Source organism: Phoca vitulina, unplaced genomic scaffold, assembly GCF_004348235.1.
Source record: "Phoca vitulina isolate PV1807 unplaced genomic scaffold, GSC_HSeal_1.0 scaffold2, whole genome shotgun sequence".
Classification (NCBI taxonomy): Eukaryota; Metazoa; Chordata; class Mammalia; order Carnivora; family Phocidae; genus Phoca; species Phoca vitulina.
In genome coordinates, this window is record NW_022589705.1 from 95642331 (window position 1) to 95657247 (window position 14917).

The 14917-nt window shown below is 60.0% G+C and overlaps 1 protein-coding gene across 11 annotated transcripts in view; it reads right to left on the reverse strand.

Moving 5' to 3' along the window:
* CAMTA1 (calmodulin binding transcription activator 1) overlaps positions 1 to 14917 on the reverse strand; it is an 842290-nt gene that overhangs the window by 81970 nt on the left and 745403 nt on the right. For all 11 annotated transcript variants that reach the window (XM_032394548.1, XM_032394539.1, XM_032394577.1 and 8 more), the window contains 2 exons: positions 7246 to 7386; positions 3861 to 5707 (listed from right to left, as the gene is read on the reverse strand). In XM_032394548.1, the coding sequence (XP_032250439.1) occupies positions 3861 to 5707; positions 7246 to 7386 (1988 nt within the window). The remainder of the gene's footprint in view (positions 1 to 3860; positions 5708 to 7245; positions 7387 to 14917) is intronic.

Here is a 14917-nt window from a genome sequence, read left to right on the forward strand (position 1 = left end):
GGATGGGATGGGGTGGTTTTGGAGAAGTCACTTTACTGCTAGACAACCAAAGGTGGGGGACAGTGGAGATAGCTCAGGCCCAGAGGCCTGCTTCTGTCCCTCAGTAGCTGTGTGTCCTCAGCGAAATGGCCCAACCTCTCTGGTGGCCCTGCTGGCCTTAACATTCCCTGGTGCTGATATATGGCTCCATAGCGAGATTTGGAGCTGTGGCAGGACCGAGGCCGGCATTCTTGGGCCCACGGGCTGGAGGCCGGGTGCTGGCTGGGAGGCGTGCCACACGGCACAAGTAGAACCACAGGCCAGCCCAGGGCACGATCCTCCCTGGATCCTAGGAAGAGGAAGAGCAGGGGCTTCAAAAAGCCGCAGACAGTTACCATGTGAGAAAAAAGGAAACAAACAATAACCCCAGTCAAGAGCCGCTGGTATGAAGCTACAGCCGCTGTGAGGAACAAAGAACTGTAGCAAGGACTGGGGAACATCAGGACCTTCTCCATGGAAACCGCTGTAGGATGGGCTCAGCATCCATCCGTTCAGGGATGGTTCCCATGGCAACGCCGGCCTGGCTGGCTCTAACTGCAGCTTCCTCTGCCTGGTGCAGCAAATTGTCAGTGCAGGCAGATGACGCAGAGGGTTTGGGGGAGGGGAGGGGGCGACAAATGCCATCTGAGGTCTGTGCCTGGGAGCCCTGAGATAAAGGACCCAGATTTCTGATGCACCCAGGGCAGACCCTGGGGCACGCACGAGCAGGCGTGCTGGTAGCTAGCTGCAGCTGCAGGGGACGGCAGGGAGAGAGCATCTGGGAGGTGGGAGGGAGGGACACTCCCAGAAGAGACAGCAAGGTGGCCTGGCCTTAGCTTTCCGGCAGTGGATTTTAGAGCCCGGCCAGTCTGGCTCAAGCTCGTGTTTCCAGCCTAAGAAGCACCCCCGAGCCGAGGTGTCTTGCTACGGGTGTTCCTGTGTATGTTGCTTGGCAGAGCGTGGCTAGAACCGAGCTCTTGGCACCATCAGCAAGGAGGGCCAGGGACAGATGTACCAGCCAGGGGCCTGTGAGGGGGAGACAGTGTCTCTGGAAGGGGAACCCAAGAGGGGGTGGCCCGGTGGCTGGGGAGGAGGAGGATGGTGAGGAGGAAGGGGCTGGTCAGAGCCGCTGGGGCCTCAACAGAGGCCTCACCGTGTGGCCATTGGGCTGCAAAGGGACCAGCTGGGTGGCATCTGTGAATTTTCCAAATCAAATTGAATTTGAGTTGCTTTTGTTTTCTGGAAGCATCCAGGGCTTCTGGAAAACCAGGACTGGACGAGCCCTCTCGGAGGTGCCCAGACCCACATCCTTTCCTGCTCCCGTGCTGCCCTCGCGTGGCAGGCTGCTGAACTGACTGTCCCTGAGGTACAGTCTGGGGACCTGCCGCTCCTGGGGTACAGAACAGGGGACCAGGTCTGCTAATAGCCCCACGCTAGTGCCCCCAGGCCCATGGAGACCAGACGGCGGGCCTGGACCCCTGCCGGGGGGCCCGTGCGCACAGACTGAGGCTGGGGAAAGAGGCCTCCTCTCCTGGGCCTCCAGTTCCCGTAGGACTCAGGCTCCAGGGGGTCTCCAAGGGTCCTGAGGGCCAAACCCCCCAGGCCTAGGACCTGCAGGGCCTTGAGGCCACGCCTCTCGGCCATTTACAGATAAGGAAACTGAGGCCCAGGGAGCCAAGTCTCCCAGTTGACCTCTTGCTACACCCCTCTCCCTGTCCCTTTGAGTTGCTTTCTTAAGCCCTGGGTGGGGGGCAGGCTGCTGGGCGGAGCTGACCTTTCACCTGGGGTGAGGGGTGAAACGTGGTGGGTGCTATGAGGATGCCCCTGAGCTCAGTATCGCTGACACAGTCAACCTGAGCCATACCAAGAGTAGGCCTGGTCAGAATCTTCCGGAGTCTTGGGGGAGGAGCCCATGGAGGTGGATGGAAGAGCAGGTGCTGCCCGAGTACTTTACTGGGTCCTTAACAACCAGCCCTCGAGATAAGAGCTATCGCTGCCCATTTTAGAGATAAGAAAGGCAGCTACCTTGCCCCAGGTCACCAGCTAGTAAGCGTGGGGCGCACACTGGCCCCAGCCCCATGCTCCTCAGCACGTGGGGTGGCGGCCTCCGGACCCCCACTAAACACGCCGCCGCACAAGGACACAGTGCGGGGCAGAAGCTGCTCTGTCCAGACCCCCGCTGTCTTTCCAGGACCCCCTTGAGCGAAGCCTGGGCCACTGGCTGAGCTGATGTGGCACCTTCCTGAGAGCTGGGAACATTTGTGCTCGATTTTATCTGTGCTTTGCCATAAAAGAAGGAGGAGAGGGAGTAATGAGCCTTCGGGTCAGAGTTGTAATCAGGGGGCCCACAATCCAGGTGACTTCCCCAAGGTCGTAAGTGATCAACCAGTGAGCAGGAGGGACAGGGAACTGCTTCATGGGGCCTCGGTGCCCCAGCCACGGCAGCAGGACGGGAAAAGGACCCCGATGGGCCGCGAGCTGTGACAGCCACGGGACAACAAACAATATTCACTGATTACTTACTATGGACAAATAAAATACTTTACCAAACATTCCTGGCGCTCCTCCTTGTCCCGAGGAGGGGACTCTTGTCACCCCCGTTTTATAGGTGAGGAAACTGAGTCACAGAGAGGTGAAGTCATGGCAGAGCCCGACTGACACCCGGCCATCTCCCATAAGATGCGCTCCACCCGTGGGTCACGCTGTCCCCTTCACCAGGGCCCAAGGGAGCCTTTGAAGCAGAGACTGGCTCCGTGAGGAAGTTCACTTCTCAGTGTACCCTGTTGGTCTGGTCCCGACTCGGGCATCTTCCCGGGGAGCCCCTCAATCACCCAGGTCTGTCATGTGCACAGGCTTTGGCCTGCACCCCTGCACTGCCTATACCTGAAGACCTTTGGTGGAATATGTTTTCCTGTCTTAAGCGACCCCGGGAGAGCCACGGTCTTTCAGGAGCACCCTTCCCTTAGTAATATGGGACGGGAGCCCCTAACCCTAGTGTCCAGGGGACATGGCAGTGGAACCAAGGGACTTGGGGACAGCCACCTCCCTGGGAGAAAGGGCCGATCTGGGCCCTGGGGTGATTGTGCTGCTCCCCAAGCACTGGCAGGTGGGCCGGGCAGAGTCCGGGAGCATGTGCCCCAGTGTGCAGCAGGGCAGGAGGGAAAGCTCGGGCCCCTTGGCCCCCTTCCTGTGCCGTTCTACCTCTGAGAAAAAGCCAAGGTTTCTTCTTTAAACTTCAAGCCACTGGGGCAAGACCTGGGTTTTCCTGCAGCCCTGGGCTTGGGAGCAACCGGAGGTGGGGGGGCGGGGAGGCCACAGGTGGGACATCCTGAGTCATGTAACATGCCTTTGATTTTGCAGAGGCCGGATTTACCCATGAAATTTTCATGGATGACTCTGGAAGGAAGCTGTACCCTTCCTTTCACAGTGGATGGGGATTTGTGTATGTTTTGTTTTGTTTAGTGAAGCAAATCAAGAGTAATGGATATGGATGGCCTATGGTGGTGATTTCTGAATTTGTTTTGTTTTTGCAGCCCTAGGACATTTTTTTCAAAAAAAAAAAAAAAGGGCAGAGCAAAACCTAGGTGGAATGTTAATACATAATCAGCCAGGTTCTGGCGGGAGTGGGAGGGGTGACCCGGCCCCCAGGAGACCCTTGACTTTCAAGCTACTTGCTTCAGTGAAGTCTGGGAACCACTGCTTGAGAAAGGCCATGGGGACAGAGGAAGGGGACAACTTTGTAGGGTCCAGAGCTTCATCCAAAGGGCAGCCCCATGCCAATGAGCTTCCCTGGGCTGCGCGCTGGTGGGCAGGTGGGGGAGGGCAGCGCTGCAGCAGCTTACCTCCGGGTAAGACCACTCCGGGGAGTAGTCGGTCACCATGAACACCCGTCCGCTCTGCTGCAGCATCCCCAGCGTGCCCTGCGCCGGGGGGGCGGAGACCACCTCGGCCACGTGCATGTAGGCCATGGTGCCGGCCCCGCCCTCGGCGCTGCTCAGCTGCAGGCTCCCCTGCTGGGGGCTGCAGCAGGGGATGCACATTTCCGCCTGGGCGAAGGGGGCGCGGGCCCCATCCTCCGACTGGGAGAGCGCCGCGCCGTCCCCCGACACCAGCTGGTGCCCGTAGATGGTGCCGCTGCCCCCCTCCACAGAGATGAAGTCGTTGATCAGGTCGGAGAACTGGTTGCTGAAGGAGATGTCAAAGTGGTCCAGGCTGAGCTCCATGTTGGAGGCGTTGCCGAGGCCAGGCTGGGCCACGGGGTAGAGTCCCTGCACCACGTTGCCCGGGAGGATGGGGACCCCGCCGGCGCTGCGGATCACCCCCGTGGTCTCGGGCTGCAGGTAGTGCTCGGAGCTACAGGCCTGCAGCTCCCCAGACTTGATCAGGCCCTCACCCCCTTCGGCCACCTGCGAGGTCTCCATGGTGACCTCCCCTTCGGCAGCCATGGCCTGGAAATTGGCCTGGAACTGCATGAGGTGGAGGGACGAAGTGGACTCTATCCTTGTCTCCACGTGGCCGCTGCAGGAGCTGGTTTGGGATGAGGCCTCCGTTTTCACTGTGGGCATCACAAAGGTGCCCCCGGAGTCGCTCAGGCTGCTGTGGGCGTTCTGCTCGATGGGGAGGGGCTTGCTGGCGTCCTGCAGGAAGAAGCTTGGGGAAGGGGTCTGGTGGACGTGGGGGCTGTGGCCCGTCTGGCTGAAGCTGGACGTGTAGTCCTTGTTGGAGTCTATTGCACTGAAGTCCATCTGCTCCAGGGTGGTGCTGGGACTCAGGCCACCACCCGACGGCAGGAGGCTGGAGCCGGCGGTCAGGGTGAGGGAGCTGGATGCCGCGGCTGCCGCCGAGGAGGAGTACGCTTCTTTGGCCATCTGCTGCTCAAAAGAGGTGTCCTCGGTCTTAATCTCCTTGGTGAGGACGGTGGTGAAGCTGAAGCCCCTCTCCACTGGTGGCGAGTGCCGGACGTTGGTGCTGACCATCTCCGCCTTCAGGCCTCCGCCCCCGTACGTCTGGCCCTGCTTTGGGTTATTGAGGAAACAGTCAGGGTCAAAGTTCATGGTAGTCTCTGGAATCTTCCGGCCACCATCGAGGGTGGTGGAGAGGACCAGCTCTTCGGACACGTTGGTGGGCAGCATCGACAGGCTCTCCGAGCTGCCCGTGGTGGGGAAGGCGAACTTGTGGCCGTCGGAACTCACGGCCAGGACGAGGCCCTGAGAGGCGTCGGGCGAGAGGAGGTGGTGGTTGGGGCCGGTGGTGGGGGACATGGTGTACACGGCCTCGTTGGTGACCTCAGACATAAACACCGTGGCGCTCTGGGACAAGCTCCCCATCACGGAGGCCACAGCCATGCTGGACACGCCGGTGACCACGGGGCTGTCCACCATGTCCGGGTCGCTGTTGAGCCCGCTGCTGATGGACACGGGGGAGCTCTGGGTGGTATCGGGCACCTCCACCTGGTTGGTGGAGGAGACCTCCGTGCTGTTCTGGTGCAGGAGCACGGGCTTGGCCACCTTGCCGTTCCTCTTCTCGCGGCTCGAGCCCTTGCTGTGGCTGTGCTCGTGCTTGCCCTCGGACACGTCGTTGTGCTGCACCTCCGAGTGGCTCCCGTAGCCCCCCGTCCGCGGCTCGACCTTCGGCGAGATGATACGGTGTTTGGCACTGTTGCACTTGTGGTGCACGCTGCTGCCCGCTCCTGTGGAGATCAGAGGCACACCACGCACACGTGCGCGCACGCACACACACACGCGCGTGCAAAGAGAGAGTCAGAGCCGCGGCTGCGGTGGATCCTGTCTCCGAGCAGCTGGGGGCTGGCCGAGCCCAGCCCGGGAGCCCGCTGACCCCTGGGGCTGGCGCGTAACCCACACTGGGGAGCCCGGGCTTACCGACCCCAATCCCCGGGGCTCGCACGAGCTCTGTGGAACCATCCTCCAGACCAGGGGGACTTTTTCCTGGAGGTGCATTTACTACTACTAACAATACTAATAGTAGTGCCTCAGGACATGGGTGGTTGGGAAGGAGAAGGTGGAGGGTCGGTCATCCTCCAGGAAAATGCTTTCCACCTTCAGAGAGAGATACCATTTACCAAAACAGCTCTTGCTGGCCAGGGGGCTCGGCCCAGAGTGGTGGCCGTGTCTCTCTCCCCTCCCCCAAACTTTCCATGCCTGTGTAGGCTGCACAGCGGTGTTTTGGGGATAGGGGCTTGGAGAGCAACGTTCGCTCTCTGGATTAGCTCTCGGGCCCCAGGACCAAAGAGGGTTCTAGACTTTGCTCCAGAGGCAGAAAGGCATCTGCCCCTCTCCCCCATGTGGCCAGCCTGGGCCTGTCCTCAACTCCTTGTGGGTCAAAATCCCTTTAAGACCCAAGCAAAGACAGAGCCCTAAACCCCCAGATCAGTGGCAGAGAGGGAGAAAGCCCTAGGCCAAGGGCTTCTGAACTCTGGCCAGTCTCCCCTGGGCTCCGCACACGAGGCCCTCCGCACACAGCGACCCGGTCGGCTCTTTTCTTTTCTCTCCCTTCTGCCATTATTTTCATTCCATCTGATGAGGGTCACTTCACTTTTGGTAAAAGGGTGAATTATCCCCTGAGCCTATTCCGGCCTCGCCACCATGATTCCTAAATGCATGAAGACTTCGCAGAGAAGGGACATGACCCTCTAATGGAAATATCTAATTAAGGCAGAGAAGGAGGTGGAGAATGCACATTTCTAAGAGCAAATACCATTATCAGAAAAACAGACACATTAGGACAGGGAGTGTGGGACACTTTATATTCTTGGAGGAGACAGAGGTTAAAGAGAGAGGTTTAGCTTGAGTGGTCCCATTGACTTGGGGCTGACCTCCCTGAAAAGCCCATGTCAGTCCTGTGCCCGGGCACCTGGGCTTCCTGCTGACGATACCCAAGATGGGGCCTGGAGGCTGCCTGCTGTGTGTAGACAAGGCCTGGAGCCCCAGCCCCATGCACCCCCCAACTCTGCTGCCCCCATCCCTAGAGGGAGCTGCCTCTCTGGAAACTGCTTTCTCCTGCCCCAAGTGGGCTTCCCCACCAGCCCCACGGGGCAGGATGAGGGTGAGTCTGTCTCGGGTGCTGTCCTGCCCTGTCCCCTGGCTCCTGGCCAACCCCACTTGGCTCACTGGACAGCAAGGCTACCCCTGCGGAGGAGAGCCACCCACTGTTGGGCAGGGCCCCCTCTGCCCGTTTGCACCCCCCCCCCCACAGGGGGGCCCTGCTCACCCAAGCTGCCAGTGCAGAGGCAGTTGTGGGTCCGAGGCTGTGGCTTGGTCTGGTGGCTGTCGAGGATCTGCTGCACCAACTGCTCCACAGAGAAGCCTGAGCTGCTGTTTCCATTGCTGCAGGTCCACTTGATGCCGTGGACTATGGGGAGAGAGAGGACGAGGGGGTCAGAGGTCACGGGGGGCAGGGGCAGGGCCCAGGGGGCTGGTACCTGGGCCCCCTCAGAACATAGCTCCCTCTCTGCTGGGAGGCTGGCTCGGGGGGGGACCTGATGCACGGGGGGGGGGGGGGGGGGGGGGGAGGGGGCCAGGCTGCCCCATCAGACCCCCACTCCCACTGGGAGCTCCGTGCTCTTCCTCTGCCTCCCCTCTTCCCTTCCCTACGGCGCAGCCCGGGGAGCGGACGGCCTAGAGATTTGCTTCTGTTTTCCCAAAGTCCAAGTGCCCAAGAGTGGCTCTTCAAGGGGCCCTGGAGTGGAGGAGAAGGGAGCGGGGACTGGGAGGGAGCGGTGGCAGGCCTCTGAGGCCCCCCCAGACTGTAGGTAGTGGAGATTCGGAGAGGAGATGGAGGCTGTGCGCCGGGGTGGATGCCCACCCCTGGAGGGGAGCTTCTGTTTCTCATTCTCACCAGACTTCTCGGCCTCGAGGGGCTGCGGGCTAGGCTGCGGGGGACAAGGGGGAGAACTGAAGGGCCCACAGGACCTGGACAGTGGATGCCCACTGATGACCAGCCACCTGCGTGGCCAACCCCAGGACCTCTGTTGTCCCTGCTGTTGGGGTGGATCCACAGAATGGCTGAGGGTGGGCTCCCCACCTGCCTGGCGGGACAGGGGCTGAAAATCTAAAATAAACTGACTTGCCCACGGGGCCCGTGGGCTGACAGGTGTCACTCCCACTCGTTCCATGGTCCTCCACGCCAAGCACACGGCCCAGCCCCGCTCTCTCTGGTGGCTCTAGGGGGCCAGGTTCCAGAGGCACTGAGTCCCTAGCCCTGGGGCTGGGGGCCAGGGCCCGGGGCTCTAGGAGGGACCCAGCTTGCTGTGAAACGGGGACAGTGGGAACAGGTGGTCTGGGAAGAGAAGCAGGGCAGGGTCAGGCTGGGGAGAGGCCAGTGGCTTTGTCAATGCAAGGACGCTGTCCTTTCTCCGCTGGAGGAGTTTCTCTCACAGGCCTCCAGGGAAAGAACGTCACCATGCCCCAGGCCTGCCCTCACTCTGTGAGGCTCCAGAAGGCAGCCGCACAGGGAGAGGGTCCACACAGCGGGGAGGAGCTGGGACAGATTCATATCTGGATGCGAGTCCGGGTTTCGGTCTTGCTGTGTGAATGTGGGCAAGTCACTAAACCTGTCTGAGTCTCGGTGCCCTCACCTGTGAAATGGGAACAGAATAGTCTCCGCCTCACAGGGCGGCCAGGAGGAAACCCCCTCCACCTGCCTTGTACTTTGTGTGTTCACAAAAAAGGACAGCTGTTGTCCTGACGGTCACGGGTGGTGATGGGGATGAGCATGCGCAATGCTGGCCTCAGCCCGCAGCCTGCCCGACGCCGGGGGATCTGGGCTTGGGGAAGGAAGCTGCTCGCTCTGCCAGCCACCGGTGGCTCTGCCTTGGAGTCCCGTGGAGAGAGCTCCACGGCCATCGGCCATCGTTCCTGGTCAACTCCTTTATGTAGGACTTCAGTGGTTTTTCAAAGAAACCGTCTCGCGTGTGGCTGGTGATGTGCTGGGAGTCCCGGCGGGTGCTGCTTCCTTCTCCTCGCATCTGCCCCAGGGGTTGGTCCGGTTCCGATGAGGCCAGTGGCCCTGCTCCCCGAGGGTCCTGGCTTCTGATGCGTCATCAGGAGGGGATGGGGGTTGATGCCCAGTGGCTCCTGTCCCCAAGCCGGCTGAGCTGCCTGGATGGGAAGTCGTGTCTGCCGTGTGATGGGCCTGTGCAGGGGGTGGTGCGGCGGTTTCCAGACCACCTTCTCCCACCTTGGGATCCCTTGGGGAGTGGTCTGGCAGCCCTGCGACGACACCTGCATTCCCGCTGGCTCGGGCCCCACCTTGTCCTCGGCAGCCGAAAGGCAAGGCCCAGGCCAGGGGTTTGCAGATCTCACTACCGCTATGGAGACCTTTTCTCAAATAAACCTCCTCCTGGAAGCCCAATATGGAAGACGGATAACAGCAGAAGGGGCCTGGTCAAGGCAGGAGTGAAGGCCAGGGTCCACTTGGCTGAGGACCTTTTCTGGGCTCCTCATTTTGTAGAGAAGGAAGCAGAGGCTGGAGGGGGTGCAGGGTTTGAGGACCCCCTCCCCTTGTGCCATATAGCTGCACATGCAGATGGCATGTCCCAGCCCCTGCCCTGGGGTAGTGCCAGGCTTTCTTTTTTAAAGCTCCCCAGGAGTTCCTCACGGGCTGTCAGGATGGCGCACACACAGCTCTGTCCTAAGCCTGAATTCTGCAGGTCACTGCAAGTCTGGGAGCCCACCATTGCTGCTCCTTCCTACGGGGGACTCTGAGCGGATGCCCGTTGCAAAGCCAGACCAAGGCGTTCTCAGGAAAACCCCCACCTGGGTGTGAACTTGGCTCTCTGGAGAGAGGAGCAGTGGGCCTCCCCACAGGGCAGCCCACCTCCGGCTTCTGGCCACACGGCCACTCCTTGCCCGATGATCTGGGTCTTGGGGTGGATGGGCTGTTGAATCCCTCGAGTGGCAGATGCCTCTGCTGGGGTCCTCCGGCCTTTCTGACCAGAGCCCCCCTCTGCTGACAGCTGCCGCCCACTCCGGGCTTCCTCCCCAGCCCTGCCGAGCAGGCCCCCTGCCTGCATTCTTTCTGCCTCTTGTTCTCCTCTTTTCTGTTGTGAAGGTTATAAAATGAAAACCCAGTGAAGGGTGACAGATTGCAAGCAGAGAATTTCTGGATGCTTAATGCAAATTACCTACTGTCTTGGCACATTCAATATGCAGATTGTGTCCCTCCCCCTCGGGTGGGGGCGGGGAAAGGAGCCCCCTCCTCCGAGCTGGTGAGTTGTTAGTACTGAATATCAAATACTATCAAGACGGCTTTTAACATGTCATGCTCTGCTTCCGACACGTAATGAATCAGCGGGAAAGGAGATTTCTATGGGAAAAGAGTGTTTTATGAAGGGAAGGTTAATAAACACGTGTGCTGGCCGGCTGTCCCCTCCCACCCACCCCACGCCCGCCCTTTGCAAAAGCAGCAAAAGGGACACTGCATTAAAAATACACTTGATTAAATGTAAAGGTCATGACTTGGGGTGTGTGTGGGGGGTGTGTGGGGGAAGCACAGAAAGAGAAAAGGAAATTCCCAGAAGAATAGCTTGGGTCATGTTTGTCCCCTCTGTTTGCTAGGTCTTGGTGGAGGGTACCGGGCTCCTAATTCCCAGGCCATAGTGGGCTACCTCAAATGGGAGGAGCCCAACTTGTGCCCATTCCCAGGGAGGGGGGGCATCCCCACAGCAACCTAGGCACAGCCTTGGGCGGTGGTCCCAGGAAGGCTGGGCAGGGGCAAGTACCATGGGGGGGAGAAGGCTGGGGTGGGTGGGCCAAGCCCGCTCCCCCACAGGCCGGTGCAGGCCACGAGTTTCCAGGAGGGCCCCACTTTCCACTGGAAACTGGGGTATGCAGGTGCTCCCGTGGCTCCCCGAGCAGTCCCCCAGCTGCCCTGTCCCCGCCCCCCCCGGCTCTGGCTGGGCTGCCCAGAGCATGCCCTGCATGAGGATTGGCCGCCACAGCAGAGGCTGGGGTGCCTGTTGAAGGAACTCCCAGCCCACTCCAGCGCTGACCTGGCCCGTATGCGACACTTACCCTAATTACCCCCTGGGACGAGGCAGCTATAATCCCACTAATATGAATAATCAAAATGAAATCAATGACAACAGCATGTGGGCCATGCTTTGGAGAGCATCTTCTGATGAACAGTTTACCCAAGAGGTGGCCAACCACCGCGAAGAGAGTCACTGGGCTCTGGGAGAGGGGGCTGGGGACGGGGGGGGGCTCACCGTCTCCTGGGGCTGGGTTATGGCTGCTCGGGGCCAGCCGCGTGGCGGTGGCAGGGGTGGGGGGGGGAGCTTTGGCGATGCAGGCCAGGCCTGAACCCAGATGGACTTCCCTGTCACCCCCTGTGTGGACAGAATTGTGTGCCCCCAAATTCTTAGGTGTAAGCCCTAACCCCAAGGTGACTGTGTCTGGAGATAGGGCCTTTTGGGAGGTGCCAGGTTAAATGAGGTCCTAAGGGTGGGGCCCTGATCCAATAGGACTCGTGTCCTTGTAAGAAGAGGAAGAGACACGGGGCGTGTGTGGGCACACGGAGATTAATTCCCATGGTCGAAATTCCCCGGTCTGTGCTATTCTGTAGTGGTGGCCCAGGCAGACTCCCGCTCCCCGTCCTCCCTCCGCCCCAGGCTTACTGGCTGGAGCCCTAGGAGCCCCAGGAGAGAGTCACCCGCCCTCTGCACCCCACACTTGGTGTGCGCATGTGTGTGTGTGTGCACATTCTAGGGGCCCTGAGATCAGGGACGTTCCAGAACCCGGCACTGTGCTGGGTTCTTTATTTGTTGACTACATTGCAAATATTATCTGTCCCCTCTGGAGCATTTACGGTGGACAGGGCACTGGGCAGTGGTTCTCAGACTGGGGTCCCAGAAGCAGTATAACTGCCTGGGATCCTGCTAGAAATGCACATCCCCATGCCTTACCCAGATCGACCGAATAAGAAATTCTGTCCATGGGGCTCAGATCTGGGTCCTAACAAGCCCTCCAGGGGATTCGATGCTGGCTCAAGTTTGAGACCCACCAGTCTAGAGATTATGTCTCTAATCCCTCAACAATCCTTTGAGGAAGAATTATCATCCCATTTCTTTACCGTGAGGACCAAGGCAGGAAAGTTACATGACTTGCCCAAGGTCACACAGCAGGTGAGTGGGGGTGGGATGGGCTGCAGGGTCTAGCTCTTCCCACTAAGCCACCTGCCTGCCAGGGCCTCCCCAGCCCGCATCCCTCCAGGGACTGAGGAAGGGCTGGAAGGTGAATTAGTGGGTGGAGGAGGGACAGCTACCCCATCAGGAGGCTGAGAGCTCCCTACACTCACAGCTGGACTCACTTCACTTATGAGGGACAGGCTGTCTGATTTCCCGGGGGGTGACCATGCAGGGGACCCCGGAAGCCGGGGCCGGGCCAGGTGCTGTCCCATAGCCCCCTGCCCATCCTGACCCTGGAGGGTGCTAGCTGCCTCAGAAGGGCCAGGGGGCAGCCAGGCAGGGCCACCAACCCAGGGCAGGGCGTGGGGGGCAGGACTCGCGACGGACCTGCTCTTGGAAGATTGGATGCCAGCAAGAGAGGGAGGAAGGCCTGTGTGAGGAGCTCGTCCGGGTGTCCACACCTGGGCTGCCAGGGTCCCCGGAGGCCTGCTTGGCCCTGGTTCTCTCAGCAGACTGGAGTGTGTTTAGGGGAAATTTCTACAAAAGACAGGGAGCTCAAGGAAAGCCTCCTCTCAAAGAAGGTGGGATTTGTGGGAGCAGAGTTTGGGTCTGAGACAGGGCTTCCTCGCCTGGCTTTCCAGTCACTGGGGGTGGGGCGGGGAGGAAACCCACTGAGTCAGAGACCAGGGGCCACAGGTGGCCTCCTCCTGGATGCCTGCAGAAGCCACAAATGTCCATTCCCGCCAGGGCTACCCTAAACAGCAGTGGAACTTAGGACAGTTTAGGACGAATTTCTCACCTCAATGTCCCAGCTAGCCGTATGGGAAGAAGAGCTGGGGGAGGTGGGGCCAGGCTGGGGGGACACGCTGGCCTGAGGTCAGGGGTGAGCCTCTGCAGCTCTTCTCCTCACACACATGTGATCTCGGGAGGGTCTTTGATTTCTCTTGGCCTCAGTTTGCTCACGTGTAAAATGGGTGCTTCACCTGACTGCATGTTTCCCAAGGGACTTTACAGACAGCTAGTGGGGCCCACCCCCAGGATTCTGATTCGATGGTGTCCATAGGAGCTCTGAGGCAGGCCAGGGCTCAGGACCTGGAGCTAGACACCCTTTCTGTTCTGAAACATCGTTCCTGGAACAGTTTGGAGAGGAGCTGGACAGAGTCAGAAAGGAGAGCTCCGAGAGCTCCCCCCTTGCCCCACGGCGGCTCCGGAAGGCTGGTGAGAACTAGCCGCCTGTCCCTCTTTGCTCTGCAGGGCAGAAACTTCTAGAGGTGTGACAGGGCATGCTGGCTGGAGCTTGGGTCACTGCAGTAACCACACAGGCGGTGCCCGCTGGAACCGACATTTGGCTTTCTCTGCACGGAAGAGATTTCTCCGAGCTGTGGCAAGCAGGTGACACATGTAATGTTGGTGACAAAGATAATCACCTTCCCTCCCCCCCACAGAACACGAGGCCTGTGGGGGGGGGCAGTCCCTTCCTCCTTCCCCATCAGCCTGGACTCATCCAGGACTCCTGCCCAGGTCCTCATCCCTCAGTCACGACCTATAAATAAGGTGGCCATGTGACCTGCTGTCCAGACAGGTCACCTGGGGAGACTGACGGGGGCACTGGGATCATCTGGGGGCACTATGGTATGAACTGGGCCGCTCCCGGGCAGCCCTGGACCTGTGGGCACCCTACCTGGGAAGCACGTGATGGAGGCAGGTGGGAGGGGGCCTGCCACGTGCCTCCTGCGTGAATGAGCCCTGCTGGATCCTGCGAGTTGTTGACACTAAGGCTGTCTCCATGGCAACAAGGTCAATGGGAACCGGCAACCACTAGTTTCATCTTGACTGTGTTCTTGTTGACAGGAATAAAGGCCCTGCTTCTGATTTCTGGGTTCAGCTGGATAAAATTTTCATTAGATTTGACTTCCCAGATCCAGACACCCACATGCTATTCCGTCTCCCCATCGCACCCTCAACTCTGTTCTCCTATGGGTCCTGAGGACAACATTTCCAGAAATCTCATTTTGAGGAGGGCAGAGGCTGCGTGGGGACAGGATGGTGTGCGTGCGCAGGAACGCCAAGTGCGGGGTCCCCAGTGAGCTTGTAGTTCCTGGTTCTGGAAGTCTGGGGATGTGGGGCATCATCTTCTGGGCGGGGGGCCCACCTTGTTCCAACGGTACACATGCCACGGAGAAAGGCCGAGGGCCTGAGAACGGAACATGTCTGGCAGGTGAGAGGGGCCTGGGACCTGGGGGGCGAGGGGACCCACACAATCGGGAGCCGTATAGGGACAGGTTCCCCGCACCGGGCGCCTGGCCTCCCAGGCCAGCTCCTAGGGTCCCAGTGACATACAAAGCTGGGTGTTTCCCTGCTAAGTGGGCCCAGGATGCGACGTTGTGGAGTCGGTCAGATGGAGGCTCTCAGAATCTCCTCCCAGTTTGCTAAGTGGCATTGTTGCTGAGGCAGGGAATTCTTTGTGCCCTAGTAAGAGCGGGAATGTGCTGGGAGCTCTGGTTGTCTAGCGATGTCCGAAGTTCAGGTGGCCGGGAGAGAAGCTCCAGCCATTGTCCCACATCCGGGGGGCCACAGGGGCTCTGGGATCTTCTTCTCCTCTGTTCAGGCTTCATGGCAGACCATCTCCCAAGGCCCCGCTCAGCGGCAGAGACGGCAGGAGGGACCCCCTGTCTGAGCAGCCCCTCCAGACCCCTGGCAGTGGGGGCAGGGGACCACGTGGGACTCTGGACAGTTGCCATCTTGCTTCTTTCAAGC